General features: G+C 36.1%; 1 protein-coding gene across 1 annotated transcript; it reads right to left on the bottom strand.

Annotated features, from left to right (window-relative positions):
* Positions 1–11,133: 11,133 nt before the first annotated feature.
* C8H6orf48 (chromosome 8 C6orf48 homolog) lies at positions 11,134–13,103 on the bottom strand. Its single transcript, XM_025394189.1, has 2 exons — positions 13,012–13,103; positions 11,134–11,575 (listed from the first exon to the last, which is right to left on the bottom strand). Exon 2 carries the CDS (start codon positions 11,478–11,480, stop codon positions 11,253–11,255), a length of 228 nt encoding a protein of 75 aa, XP_025249974.1. The 5' UTR covers positions 11,481–11,575; positions 13,012–13,103; the 3' UTR covers positions 11,134–11,252.
* Between the last annotated feature and the right edge of the window lie 314 nt (positions 13,104–13,417).

Here is a 13,417-nt window from a genome sequence, read left to right as displayed (position 1 = left end):
CAAAACCTTTAAATATAACCAGGTCTGTAATTTTGTAAAAGATGACCTAGGTTAAATCTGTTGCTTTCTGTTTTTATTTCAGACACCTTACTTGAGCTCCCAGGGCCTCAGATTCCTTTAAAAAAAAATGGTCAATACCTCATGGTTTGATTCCTTATCAGATTTTTCCCAACTAAATCTTCAATTTCTTCAAAACAGAGCCTTTAGGTTATTTGACTTCATGCTCAATTTCAAATAAATTATTAAGTTTATAGTATGTGCTTCATTCACACTGAGTGAATGAGGTTGCATTTGATAGATTAATTTATATTTCTGCTATACAGAACTGTTTACAAATATAAATAAAAAAATCAACACAGACTATTGATGTATACATAAGTAAATCAATACAGACTATTGATGGAATACCATAGATAAATGGATAAGACATGAAAACAAAAAATAATATATGATAGGTATTCCCAGCTATGGGATTCTCAAGACCCTTCAGGCTTTATTGGTCATACTGTTACTTGCAGCAGTAACACTTTATCAATCATAGAAGCCCCATGGTTCCATCTTTTCTCCAGCATAATATTGGCTCTCAAAGCTGGACATGGGGGATTGCTACCAGCTGCTTCTGTTTCAACAATCATTTTCTAAAACTGTATTTTCTTTTGAAAAGTCTGCCTTGTCTCTCTCTCTCTACCTATCATCTATCAATCTATCTATCTATCTATCTATCTATCTATCTATCTATCTATCTGATCACCTACTTAATGGCAATGTACCGTGAACATACTTTAAGGAACATTTGTAGTCTCAATTGTAGGGTTCTCTTGCAATCTTCCACAGAAAAGAAAGCAAAAATGACTGACATTAATAGAAACATATTGTAATAGAAACAGAGCTGAATTAAATGTAGCAATAAGAAAGCAGTATTAAATTTTGCACTACTTATAAAAACCATTTACTCAGCTTGAAATTCAATTCTTCTTACAAAAATTGTTTGATAAAAAAGTGGGAGTAGGTGAAAAATGTCAAATTAGTGATGCTACACAGCACAGTAAATGCTAATGCTTCCACATTAACTGGCCATCCAAGAATTAAAGAAAAAATAATCTAGATTGACCACCTACTTAAAAAAAATCTCAACACATTTATGTTTTATGTGATTACTACAACATAGTCAGGCATGATTACTCACCAGGATTTGAGGTCAAATTAGGAGGGAACATACTAGTGAAAGTATCTGTAGCAAAGATAAGTCAGATTCTTAAATCTGCTTTATAAAGTTATACTTTCTAAATTGAGAGATTATTATCATTATCATTTTTCAATTTAGGTTCAGGGGTACAGGTGCAGGTTTGTTATATAGGTGTTATATAGGTTAACTTATGTCACAGGGGTTTGTTGTACAGATGTTTTCATCACCCAGGTACTAAGCCTAGTACCCAATAGTTATTTTTTCTGATCTGCTGTCTCTTCCTACCTTCCACTTTCAGGTAGGCCCCAGTGCGTATTGTTCCCCTTTTTGTGCCCATGTGTTCTCATCATTTAGCTCCCACTTACAGTGAGGACATGTGGCGTTTGGTTTTCTCTTCCTGCGCTAGTTTGCCAAGAATGATAGCCTCCAGCTTCATCCATGTATGGAGAGATTATTAGATGGAGTCATCATATTGACCCTTTTTGCTATTTTTTGGTCTATCCTAATTCTTCATTTCTGACTTGGCTCCTGCTCTTTATAAATTATTCACAGCTTGTTTCTCTGGCTCCTGCTTCTTTAGTTCCTTTACAAACTTTTTGTCATTTTTTTTTTTTTATTTGTCTGACTCTTGTTTACCTATTTTGCTTTTCTACCCTAATCTGACTTTTAGGACTCAAATCTTTAATAATGATTTGTGAAGTCCCTATGATAATAGAATTGGGGCAAAAATGTATCAAAAGTGTCAAACTAAAAATTGTACTTAATAAAGTTAAACAAAGAAAACTTCATTCAAGGCTATTGTAATAGGGGAGAAAGACCAGAACAGTCTACACTCAACGTTCTGAAACAAAGGATGAGAGAGAGAGCTTAAGGTGTGGTATGTGTAATGGAAAAGAACTGGAGAGTATTGGAAGGGAGGCTGATGAATGGGAGGTATTGAACATATTGAGTATTTTCTAAGTTTGCAAATGTTACTGGCTCTGACTAGACGCTGTTTGCTAATTGGTGCCCAATGAAGTTAGGTTTCTACCCTCAACAGAACTGAGACATAGGGGTACTATTTTTCTTATTGGTTACATTTCAATGGCTCCTAAGTTCTTGAAAAAGACATTCCTTTGTTGTAAATCTGGCAAGAAGCTTTTTAAAAAAATTGACCTATATATTTCAAAGAGGCAGAGAATTAACTTAAATTACATGTTTTCTAAAGGAAATATACCAAGAAAAAAAAAAAGAAGATAGTGCTTAGAGTTAGAAAGATTGCCTAAAGTTTAGTTCAGCCAAGAGAAAGATTAAGGTATCTTGGTCAACAGAAAACTTCTTAAAGTAGGATTTACATTTCTTTACCAAGGTTCTTTGTTTGCTTTCTTGTTTATTTGCTATTTTCAACCTAATTACTCTATATCCTATCTTCTTCAGTTTTTAAGGAATATTATACTTAAAACAAGCAAAACATTTAATTACAAATATCTTTAGGGAATACAGGATTGAACCCCAACATATTTTTTTTGGAAAAATTTCACAGTCTCACTATACTGATGTACCCTATAACGCTTACAAAGAGGATTATAATGTACAGTGATTAACATGTTTTTTATAGAAACATCCAGGTATCATTTCCTGGAGTCAAATAAAAAATGGTCACTTTGGAATATACAAATAATTCAAAACAAATTTTGTTAATTTACGTCACTTCTCTGTCTGGAGAGGAGAAAAGAATTACTACACAAAGTATGCCAAAATTTTTAATTTGCTATTTTGAACGTTTATTTGCCAAACCAAGGAATAATTTGATTAAATCATTGTTTGCCTTCTTTTATTGGAGTATTGTGCTAATTATTTTATATAAAATACAAAATGCCAAAACTGAAAGTACATAAATAATAATATAAATAAATCTGATAAATAAATTTTAGACAGGCATTAACTAACAATTTGATACTTACAAGATGAAAAGGTGACACATAATTTATTCTGTGAATCTTCAGACTTGGATTTCAGCTGGATGAATTTAATCTAAATAAACCTCTATTTTAATAGTTAATGTTAACCAAATAGCCTAAAAATGACTGTGCAATTTAATTGTACTGAATGGTTAAGATAATGCCCATTCTTACCTCATCCACATCACTGCGATAAGGGCAAACTGAAAGGCCTTTTTTCTAAAGAGTAGTATTTTATTTCCCCTCTGTATAATCATCTTATGGAAACGTTGAACTTAATATGTGAAATAGTGTACACAAAAATTGCATAAGTAACTAGCTTTTCCCACTAAGAGATACCAAATTAGGCAGGTAGATCTGGAAAAAAAGACACAGCCACAGCAAGCACCCCACTTGGTAAACCCTTTTTGCTACTGCGGTCCTGAGAGTCCCTGTATCTACCTAGAGACATCAGGCAGCCCGGTCTGGTCACATGCCTTCTTCCCTGACAGACAGAACCCTTAGAGATTGGAATGTCCAGAGGTCAAAATAACAATAAATAGGTCAAAATAACACCACAAAGGCTCTGAAAAATCACCAGAAGAACCAACTACAAAATAGACAAGAACTTACATTTTGATATATTTAAAAAATTGGCCGTTCGCAGTGACTCACGCCTGTAAATCCAGCACTTTGGGAAGCCGAGGCGAGTGGATCACGAGGTCAGGAGACGAGATCATCCTGGCTAACACGGTGAAACCCCGTCTCTATTAAAAATACAAAAAAATTAGCCGGGCGCGATGGCGGCGCCTGTAGTCCCAGCTACTCGGGAGGCTGAGGCAGGAGAACGGCGGGAACCCGGGAGGCGGAGCTTGCAGTGAGCCGAGACTGCGCCACTGCACTCCAGCCTGGGCGACAGAGCGAGACTCCATTAAAAAAAAAAAAATAACAAATGCAACAACCATCACTGTATAAATGTTTAAGAAATCAGAAACAGTGGAGAACTCCTTAACAAAAAACATGTTTAAAAAAAAATCTACAACTAATATCATATTTATAATGGTGAGAAAACCTGAATGCTCTCCCTCTAAGAATAAGACAAAACCATTTTTAAAAAGGCAAGAAAGTCCTTTCCGCTAATCTTGTTTATCATCGTGCTGGAAGCTCTAACCACTGTGAAATGATAAGTTAAAAATAACTAAAAGGTAAACAGTTTGGAAAAAAAAGATAATGGTCCCATTTTCAGATGACATAATTATTACATAGAAAATCTTAAGAAATCTACAAGACATTCTAAAATTAATACGTGAATTTCACAAACTGCAGAATATATAATCAATATACAAAATATTAATCACATTTCTGTGTTATCAAATTTACAGAAATTGAAATTCAGTATGAAGTATGATTAAAATTGATTCACAGAAAATGAAATATAAGTGTATACTTAAAAATATACAGAATTTGTATAATCAACATTTTGTGATGCTAATGAAATAAACCGAAGAACATCTAAATAAATTCAGAAAAATAGCGTATTTTAGGTTTGGGATGTTCAACATGATAAAGATATCAATTCTCCCAAATTTCATCTTCATATTAAGTACAAGTCCAAAAAAACAAAACCTAGCAAGAATTCTTATAGACATAAACAACTTTATTTTAAAATGTATATGGAAAGGCAAAGGCCTGGAGTAGAGTAAAAAAACTTGACAAAGAAGAATAAAATGGGAGTTATCAACTCCACCCAGTGTTAAGACTTACTATGTAGCTACTGTAATCAAGGCAATTTTGTATTGGGTGAGACACACACGCATAGATCAATGGAACTCAATAGAGGACTCAGAAATAGAACTATTCAAATACACTAAATGTGTTTTCGATAGAGGAAAATAACTAGTTCCATAGAGGAATGATAGCATTTTCACCAAGTGGTGCTGGGCAATTGGACATCAATAGGCAAAAAGATGAACCTCATCCTAAATCTCACCCTTTAAACAAAAGTGACCTTAAAATGGATCACAATTTATATGTGAGTTGTAAAATCGAAGGTATTAAAATATAGGATACATTTTCAGTATCTAAGGATAAGCAATATGTTCCTAGACTTGATATGAAAATCATGATCTATAACAGAATAAATGATATATTGGACCTTTTAAAAACAACAAAAAATGTGAAGTGGATGAAAACAAAACTTACAGAATGATTATAGAAAGAAAAAATGAAGGATCTTTATGGTGATGGAACTGTTCAGTACCTTGACTGGTGGTGGATACGCAAATCTACACACGTGGTAACACTGTAAGAATAGATATATACACACATTTAATATGTGAGATATTTTATAAATCTTCTTAAGATTGTTGTATCATACCAAGTGCATGAATACAGCATTATATCAATATCAGTATTGGATTTCACTAAAGAAAGGCCTAAAGCTGCAATGATTAGTAGATGTCAGGGTCCTGATCTGAACCCAGGCAGTTTGGCATCAAAGCCTGCTTTTAACCACCACACAACCTGCCCCTTACAGAGGAAGGGTCACCAAGCTAAAAATCAGGACACAACTTGGGTTTTTATTCTGCTAAATCTTCTCTGAGTAATTTGTGAAAGTTGCTATTTTTTCTCCAAGTGGTATATTTTACAAGGACTTAGGAGTACAGCTTCTGCTTATTAGATAGACCTGAGTTTAAACTCGGTATATGTGACTTTGGGCAAATTACTTAACTTTTCTGAAATTCCTTACTTCTCAAGTCTACCATTCCCAAGAAATGTTTTCCATATTAGGTGAAATCACTCTTGTAAAGTGTTTTGTTCAGCATTTGGGGCCTAGAAAATACACAATATATTATGTTCTTCATTTACCCCAAAGACCAATAAAGGAATTGCAAATGAACATTTCATCCCTGAGATTGCATATTACAAATACCAACTTTTAAAATTGTAGTAAAATCATTATATTTTCAAGGCCTTTATCATTACAAAGATTTTGTAAAATTTATATGACTGTGATTTGTTAGTCAATACGTCATTATTTGTCACCAATTTTGAAATATGTTACTCATAAATTTAAATATCTCTCAGTGTAAGAATGAGTTTAGGTTCAGCTTTATTTCATTATTTTTTAGATTTTATGCTTTACATTACTGAGAATTTTTGTACAAAAGAATACATATATGGAAATGGGAGAGGTTTTGTTTTAGTAATATCTCCCAATTCTTTGAACTCCTACGAAGTTCTAGGTCACAAATCACATAGTACTTCCTCATCATTGTATTAATCTCTCAGCTGCCAACTCAATTCAAATCTTTATCTTGTTGAAAGGAAAGAAATGAAATCTGTCTCGCTAAATAATTAGTTACCATAAGAGTCATTACTTTGCCAATATTAACACTGCTATTATTACTAACTGTTGTCACCTCTTAATAAATTTCTGATTTTCCATTTATTTTCAGATTAGGAAAATGCAGAGATTACAAACAGCATGTTACAAATCACCTAGCGAATAAGCCACAGGGCCAAATTGACAACAAGGTCTTTATTCAAGGGATGATATCTTGACCAATCCAATATGTTTCGGAGATGTCTACACCCCAGGGCAATGCACCATGGAAGTGTCTGGACAGATAAAGGCAAACTCTTCTCTGAAATGAAAGAAAGGTAGAACTGCTCCAGAGGCCCCTTATTGGATAGATCAACACTAAGAAAAAGGAAATTCAAAAGATCTTGTAGTGAACTCTCTTAATACTCTTTATGCCACCTCTTGTCATCCTACAGATGCATCTGCCCCTGTAGGGGTTAGGAGAATTCAGGTGGAGATGCCCACGATGTATTTCCAGAGTATCTGGCAGTGAATTGTGACTGGAACCTAATATGTAAAATAAAAAAAAATGCTTGAGACCAGATTGTGACAGCATCTTGCACATGCTTACAGTCGTGGCTTATGCCAAATTCACTGATGCATTCATTCATACATGTGTGAGTATGTGCCTTCCATAAGGTTTTAGGCTCAAATATGTGCCAGGCACCCAGCTAAACTGGTGGTTCCTCATCTGCCAGGTGACATAAGATATCTAGAGATGAACAAAACTGGAGTACTGGATCAGACTCTCCTAGGTTTTTATTTATACTTTTTAACTTATAGAGGACATTTATACACCTGGCCAGAAAAATCAACATATGTAGGAAAGTGTAATAGGAAGACAACCCATAGCCAGTCCCAGGCAAGGAGACACTGACAAGTTAGAGGAAGGAGACAGGCATCCTCTTGAGCAAGTACATGCAGCAGGAGCTGGGAGAATGACACGGAGTGCTGCAGGGCCACACGACAGCATCCTGTGATGCATCTCAAGATGGACACTCTGCATCTTCCTGTCTCCCTCACCCACCCCAAACCCCCACCCAGCTTCTTCCCAACCTCACATGTGTCATGGGGGGTAGCGGGCACAGACAGACAGAGCTCATTTAACGAAAAGACACCAGTGTGCACTTTCACAATGTCAACGGCATCTGGTGCAGTTCAGTTGAATCCCAGCAAGATTACTCCTGTCCCAGATTGCTTCAGATATTGTTATATTTATTGTGTATCATCATATTCTAAATTACTTTTCCTATTTGATTTTCCTTTCTTCTTAATCATCAGGAGCCTCATCCCAGTCAGTGGCAATTTCAAGGAAGATTTGCGTGTGGGTATTAAATTGGCATTCTTTTAGGATCTGATCTTCAGGAGATGCACTGAGTCATTTACTTTTTCATCAGTCACTCATTCAATGCACTCCTCTAGTGACTTGAGCTGGATGAGACACAGAGCTGTGGGGTTAAGGAATGAAGAAATGACTGTTACGTTTCCTGGAGCAGGTGAAAAGTCCAGTCAAGCACTTAGTCTAACATTTTCTCTTAAGAAATTTGAACTTTAGAGAGGTGAAGTGACTTACCAGTCACATAGCTCACCAATGGCTAGATAATAATATAATATTTTGTATTGCTCTTTATGTTTTGTGTTTTCTTTTCTGAATGAGGGTTATATTTTTATTTTATTTTATTTATTTATTTATTTATTTATTTATTTATTTATTTATTTAAGACAAGGTGTCACTCTGTTGCCCAGGCTGGAGTGGTGCTATCTTGGTTCGCTTCAACTTCCACCTCCTGGGCTCAAGCTATCATCCCACCTCAGCCTCCGGAGTAGCAGGTGCTGCAGGCATGCACCACCACACCCAGTCAGAGGGTTTTACAAATGGATCCTATTGGTGCTATTTATCTTTTGAAGCTGTAATTTAATCATAAAACCATAACTGAATTCAGGGGAGGGTGGAGAATGTCGCCTAGTTGTGTGCCCCGAAAAATAAATGCTTCATTTTAAAAGCATTTGTTATTATAAAAAACACGAATTATTATAAAAAAGACTTTATTTTGTCAGATACTGGCAATTTCTGTCACAGTATAGTTTTATGTTCACCAATTATTCATTTGCATCTGTCTTCTTAAACATAAACCATGAAATCATCCTTCCTTAAAAAAGATAGCTCTGCATCCCACCAAGTTGACATACCCAACTAAATGGCTAGAATTTTTGGATGAAGACTGAGTCTCTATTATGTCCAGATATGGTTCCTCCTGCTCTAGAAAATGATGAACTGTAAAGATGCAATATAAAGATGAACTATAAAAGATCAGCTATCTTTACTCCCCGTGTGAGTGTGCATACATTCAAGCATGCACACAAGCACACACATGTACATAATATCAGAACAGGAATAGGATAAACTCATTTAAAAAACATGCATTAAGGAAAAATATCTATATGTGATATACCAAATTATGTCAAGGAACTTTTAACCTATGTTTTCGTCGAGGAGTTTCATGGTTTTAGGTCTTTAAGCCATTTTGAGTTAATTCTAACATATGATGTTAAGTAAGGATCTAACTTGTTTCTTCTGCATATGGATATCCAGTTTTTCCAACACCGTTTATTGCAGAGACTTTCCTTTCCTTGTAGTGTATTGTTGGCACTTCTATTAAAAATTAGTTGGCCATATTATGGGAGTTTATTTCTGGGCTGTCTACTCTGTTCCATTGGTCTATATATATGTTTTTATGTCGGTACCTTACTCTTTTGATTACTATAGCTTTATAATATAGTTTGAAATCAAAGAGGATGAGCTTCTCATATTTTATATAAGGTGGTTCTCAGTTTTCATATGCACCAGTTAAATTCACAGAGTAAGAATGAGAAGTCTACTTGTCCTTCGCTTTTTATGTGGTGATCGCCCACCTATTGGCAATGCACAAACTGGGTTTTTTATCTGGACACAAAATTGGAGCTTTTAGTGTTCCATTCTCCACCAATCCCTGTGTACAAGCTTGTGCCTCTCCCTGTAATTATCTTCTCCCATCTCTACTGGTTTATTTTTGCCATTCAGATCTCTGAACTTAAATGTCACCTTCTCTAGGCACCTGGTCCAAGGTTACCCAGCAGTTACTCTTAAACCAGCATTAAATTTACTTCCAAAAAATATCAGCCTTTTTATTAATTGATAGTCTGCCTCCTTCCACTTGAAGCCAGCTTCCTGACAGCTGGGATTCTGTCTCATTCATTGCATTTATATTCATCACCTGAATAATATCTAGTATATATTTGACTCTCAATAAATGTTTGTTTACTGAATAATTAAGTTATTAGTAAGTCATTGCTCTACTTTGAGCCTCAGCAGCTTCATTGTGGTTTTGTTCACATGTATCTTTAAACTAGCAATCAACATTCTCTAAAGTCCAAAAGCTTAGTTCTCAGAAGCAGAATGAGGGAGTGGTTAAGAGACGCATTTTATCATAAGTTTTGCATTGGTTATACTGCCAGCTGTCATTTACTATGAATGGCCACAGGGCAATTATACCTTCTTTCTAATTCTTGTTTTATATATTTGTAAAATTATAGTAGTTAAAAAATATCCACAGTGGGCTGTTACATGCAGCTTATACATGCAGGGCATGTTATAGTACAAATAAAATACTATGTTGTTCAATAAAGGTTTACTTATGCTACTATTCATATTTTAAATTTTCATATCTCTTTGTTCCAGGACGTTTTTTAAAGACAGCATGGTTGGTTGAACCTGAAAACAATAGGACATCTGATTACGTCAGAGGCCAGCTCTTAGCGTGTCAGGAACATCAACGTCCATCAGTCTTTCCTATTGCTAGTCAGTAGTGGCCCACGACCACTCCACATTTTTAATAAGTTTGAGGAGTCAGTCATTCATCCCCAGAAGGCAACCAGATGCTCTTCTAACTTTCAGTGCCATAGATGTCTTTATACTATAAATAGAGGGTGTTATGTCTCATTAATTATGGGTTTAATAATCACTTCCTATTGAAGTAATAGACAACTAATTGTGCTAATAAGTTTCAATTGGATAAGTGTTTAGTGAACCTCAGCATTTTACAGTTGGCATGGTTTCAAAACTCAATTTAGCTACTGGGGAGAAGAAAAGCAGCTGGTTTTATTTTTGTTTGTTTGTGTATTTTCCTTCTTTTTAATTTGGTAGTGGGCAGCACTCTGTTATATATATCTCTGAATCTTGGCTCATCCAATTACTACTAACTCTATGACCTCAGGCTGGTTACGACTCTTCTTTGAGACATTATGTTTCACTATATATCAAATAGAACTAAGTAGTAACTATAGCAAAAGTTTCTGTGAGCTTACTATTTGCTAGGCACTGTTCTAATCACATTATATGTATTTACTCATTTAAATTATGTAGCAATCCTATTAGATAGGTTAATAGCACCAACTCTGTTTTACAAATGAAGAAAGTGAATTACAGAAAAAATGAGCAACTTGTATAAGATGGCACAGTTGTAAAAGGTAGAGCCAGCATTCAAGGCCAGGCTATCTGCCTCTGCCATCTCTGCTCTTGGCCACCGTGTTATAGTGCCTATAAAATGAAACATCCACTGAAAGGAGACTTGAACCTATGAGTCTCTGATTACAAATGATCTATTCTACCAACTTAGCTGAATTTCTTTTTTCTTTTTTCTTTTTTTTTACTTTAAAATATTTTATTAGAATTATTTTTGATAAAAGCAAATACTTGTATATAAGACAAATACAGGAAATAGAAGCTCTCTACTTGAAGTGCCCCCTAATTTTCAGGCATTCTTTCCCCAATAAGGTGACAGCTGCTCACACAGGGTAATACAGGAAAGTTGTCAGTTCTTAGGATATGCCCAGCACCAGGCAGAAGATATTGTGTCAGCAAATTCCATAGCAACGAAGGAGAACAGGCATGGCTCTCCACCTCTCCCAGCCTGAAGGTCAAGTCGCAGGAATCATTGTCTAAGCATGACAGCCATACAAAGCTTCTTTCCATGACGGGGAGGTTCCAAACCTTAGGCCTTCACTCAGGTTAGTGCAGAATCTCTGTGAAGGAGCATTGTCCCTGGCTGGGCTTCCAGAGCTCACATTCTAACAAGGTGAAAACAAGACAATTTGAGAATAAGCAGAATTACGGCTCTTCCATTGGTCCCTCTTAGAAACCCAAGTATCCAGTTCCCTAACTTAGCTGAATTTCTTATGAGGCAGTTTTAAGGCGTTAAGTGAGAAGTCATATAAGAAAGAGATTTGAGTAATGAATACCTTGTTCACTATAGACTCTAAGCATATTTTCATTTCCTCCTTCTCTCATTGCCCTGTAAGTGAAGTGACGGACTGGAAAAAAGAGGATTCTGGGAGAAGTATCTAATTCCAGCCCAATATCTAAACCAGAGTGTGATAATGATATCAGAAAGCTCCTCAGACATATAAAAGAGAATCACTTGACCACCTGCATATTATGTACTTACAAAAAGATACCTTCCTTTTTAAAAGTCTCTTCACCCATGCTGTTTTGGGTTGGGGAATCGAAAACTTATTTAACTCCGGCATTATCATCCCCTGAAGATCAAGGGTGTGCAATATCAAAGTCTAGCTGTGTGATCTGAAGGTCCTCGTTTAAAACGATGCTATTAATGCCTCTTGCTGTACTGGAACCAGGACAGTCCAATGCAAAGGTCGCAGGATCACAGTACCTGTGATACAGCTTGTGGGCCTTTTCTGTTTGCTCTTCCTCCAGAGTCTCTGTGCATCAGCCCCTGCATTAATACACCAGGGAAAACCTTCTAGTGCCTGCATGTGATTGTGCCACAATTTTCACTTCTGAGAATCTGTCTCAAGTTAGTAAAAGTCCCTGACTTTTCACCTCTTCCTTCTCGTAACAAAGCATAGATGTCCCAATCACTCAAAATTTAGGGAAAAAGGGCATGCACTAAGCAATGACTTGAGAATTTTGGCTCTATTGTGAAACTTTTTTTTTTTTTTTTAAATAACAGATCAATTTCAACTTTCCCTGGAGTCACTAATGAGAAGCCTGCAGTGAGAGACCCCAGCTGAAAGATGCTGATTTACGTGAGGAAGACAGAACTAAGTGATTTTCATATCTTATCTGTGGAAATATTCCAAGCGTTTTCATATGGAGTTTATAAAATTTGGGAAATGTGACCCAAAATTGAATTCAACATTGCTTGCTTCCTTAAATATTTTCTCCTACCTTGATTTAGCTTCTGTTATGAATAACTGAAAGCCATATGTGCTATAATCTTCCCTAATTCCTGTGGATCCTACTCTTTAAAACTTAAAAACCGACTTCTCTGCATCACCACTACCACTTCTTTACTTCAGAAATTTCCCTTTCTTTCATATGTTATTGAGTAATATTAAAAATAGTATTTCACTACAGTTAGAACATTCTAGAAAATCACTGTCCTACCACATAGTACTCTATAGAGGCCAGCAAAGAGGGAGCAGTATAACAGGAGAAACTCTCTTGTAAAAATTGATCCTCGGGGCTGGATGCGGTGGCTCACACCTGTAATACCAGCACTTTGGGAGGCCGAGGCGGGCGGATCACCTGAGGTCAGAAGTTTGAGACCAGCCTGGCCAACATGGTGAAACCCCGTCTCTATTAAAAATACAAAAATTAGCTGGGCATGATGGCATGTGCCTGTAATCTCAGCTACTTGTGAGGCTGAGACAGGAGAATCGCTTGAACCTGTGAGGTGGAAGTTGCAGTGAGCCAAGATTGTGCCACTGCACTCCAGCCTGGGTGACAGGGAAATTCCATCTCAGAAAAAAAAAAAATCCTCAAGGAGCACAATACATACAGTAGCATCCAGGTGTCCCACACTAAGAGGTGATACTTTCCACGGACAACTTTGGATTACTGAATCATTTGAAAATTATTCAGATAACAGCTGGTTGATCAAATCAAGG

The sequence above is a fragment of the Theropithecus gelada genome, chromosome 8, assembly GCF_003255815.1.
Source record: "Theropithecus gelada isolate Dixy chromosome 8, Tgel_1.0, whole genome shotgun sequence".
NCBI classification, from domain to species: Eukaryota; Metazoa; Chordata; class Mammalia; order Primates; family Cercopithecidae; genus Theropithecus; species Theropithecus gelada.
Note: the sequence above shows the minus strand (reverse complement) of the source record. Positions and strands in the feature narration are given on the sequence as shown.

Excerpts from the sequence above, each read along its gene's own strand:
- C8H6orf48 (XM_025394189.1), bottom strand. The coding sequence starts at position 11,480 with ATGGAAAGAAGCTTTGTATGGCTGTCATGCTTAGACAATGATTCCTGC.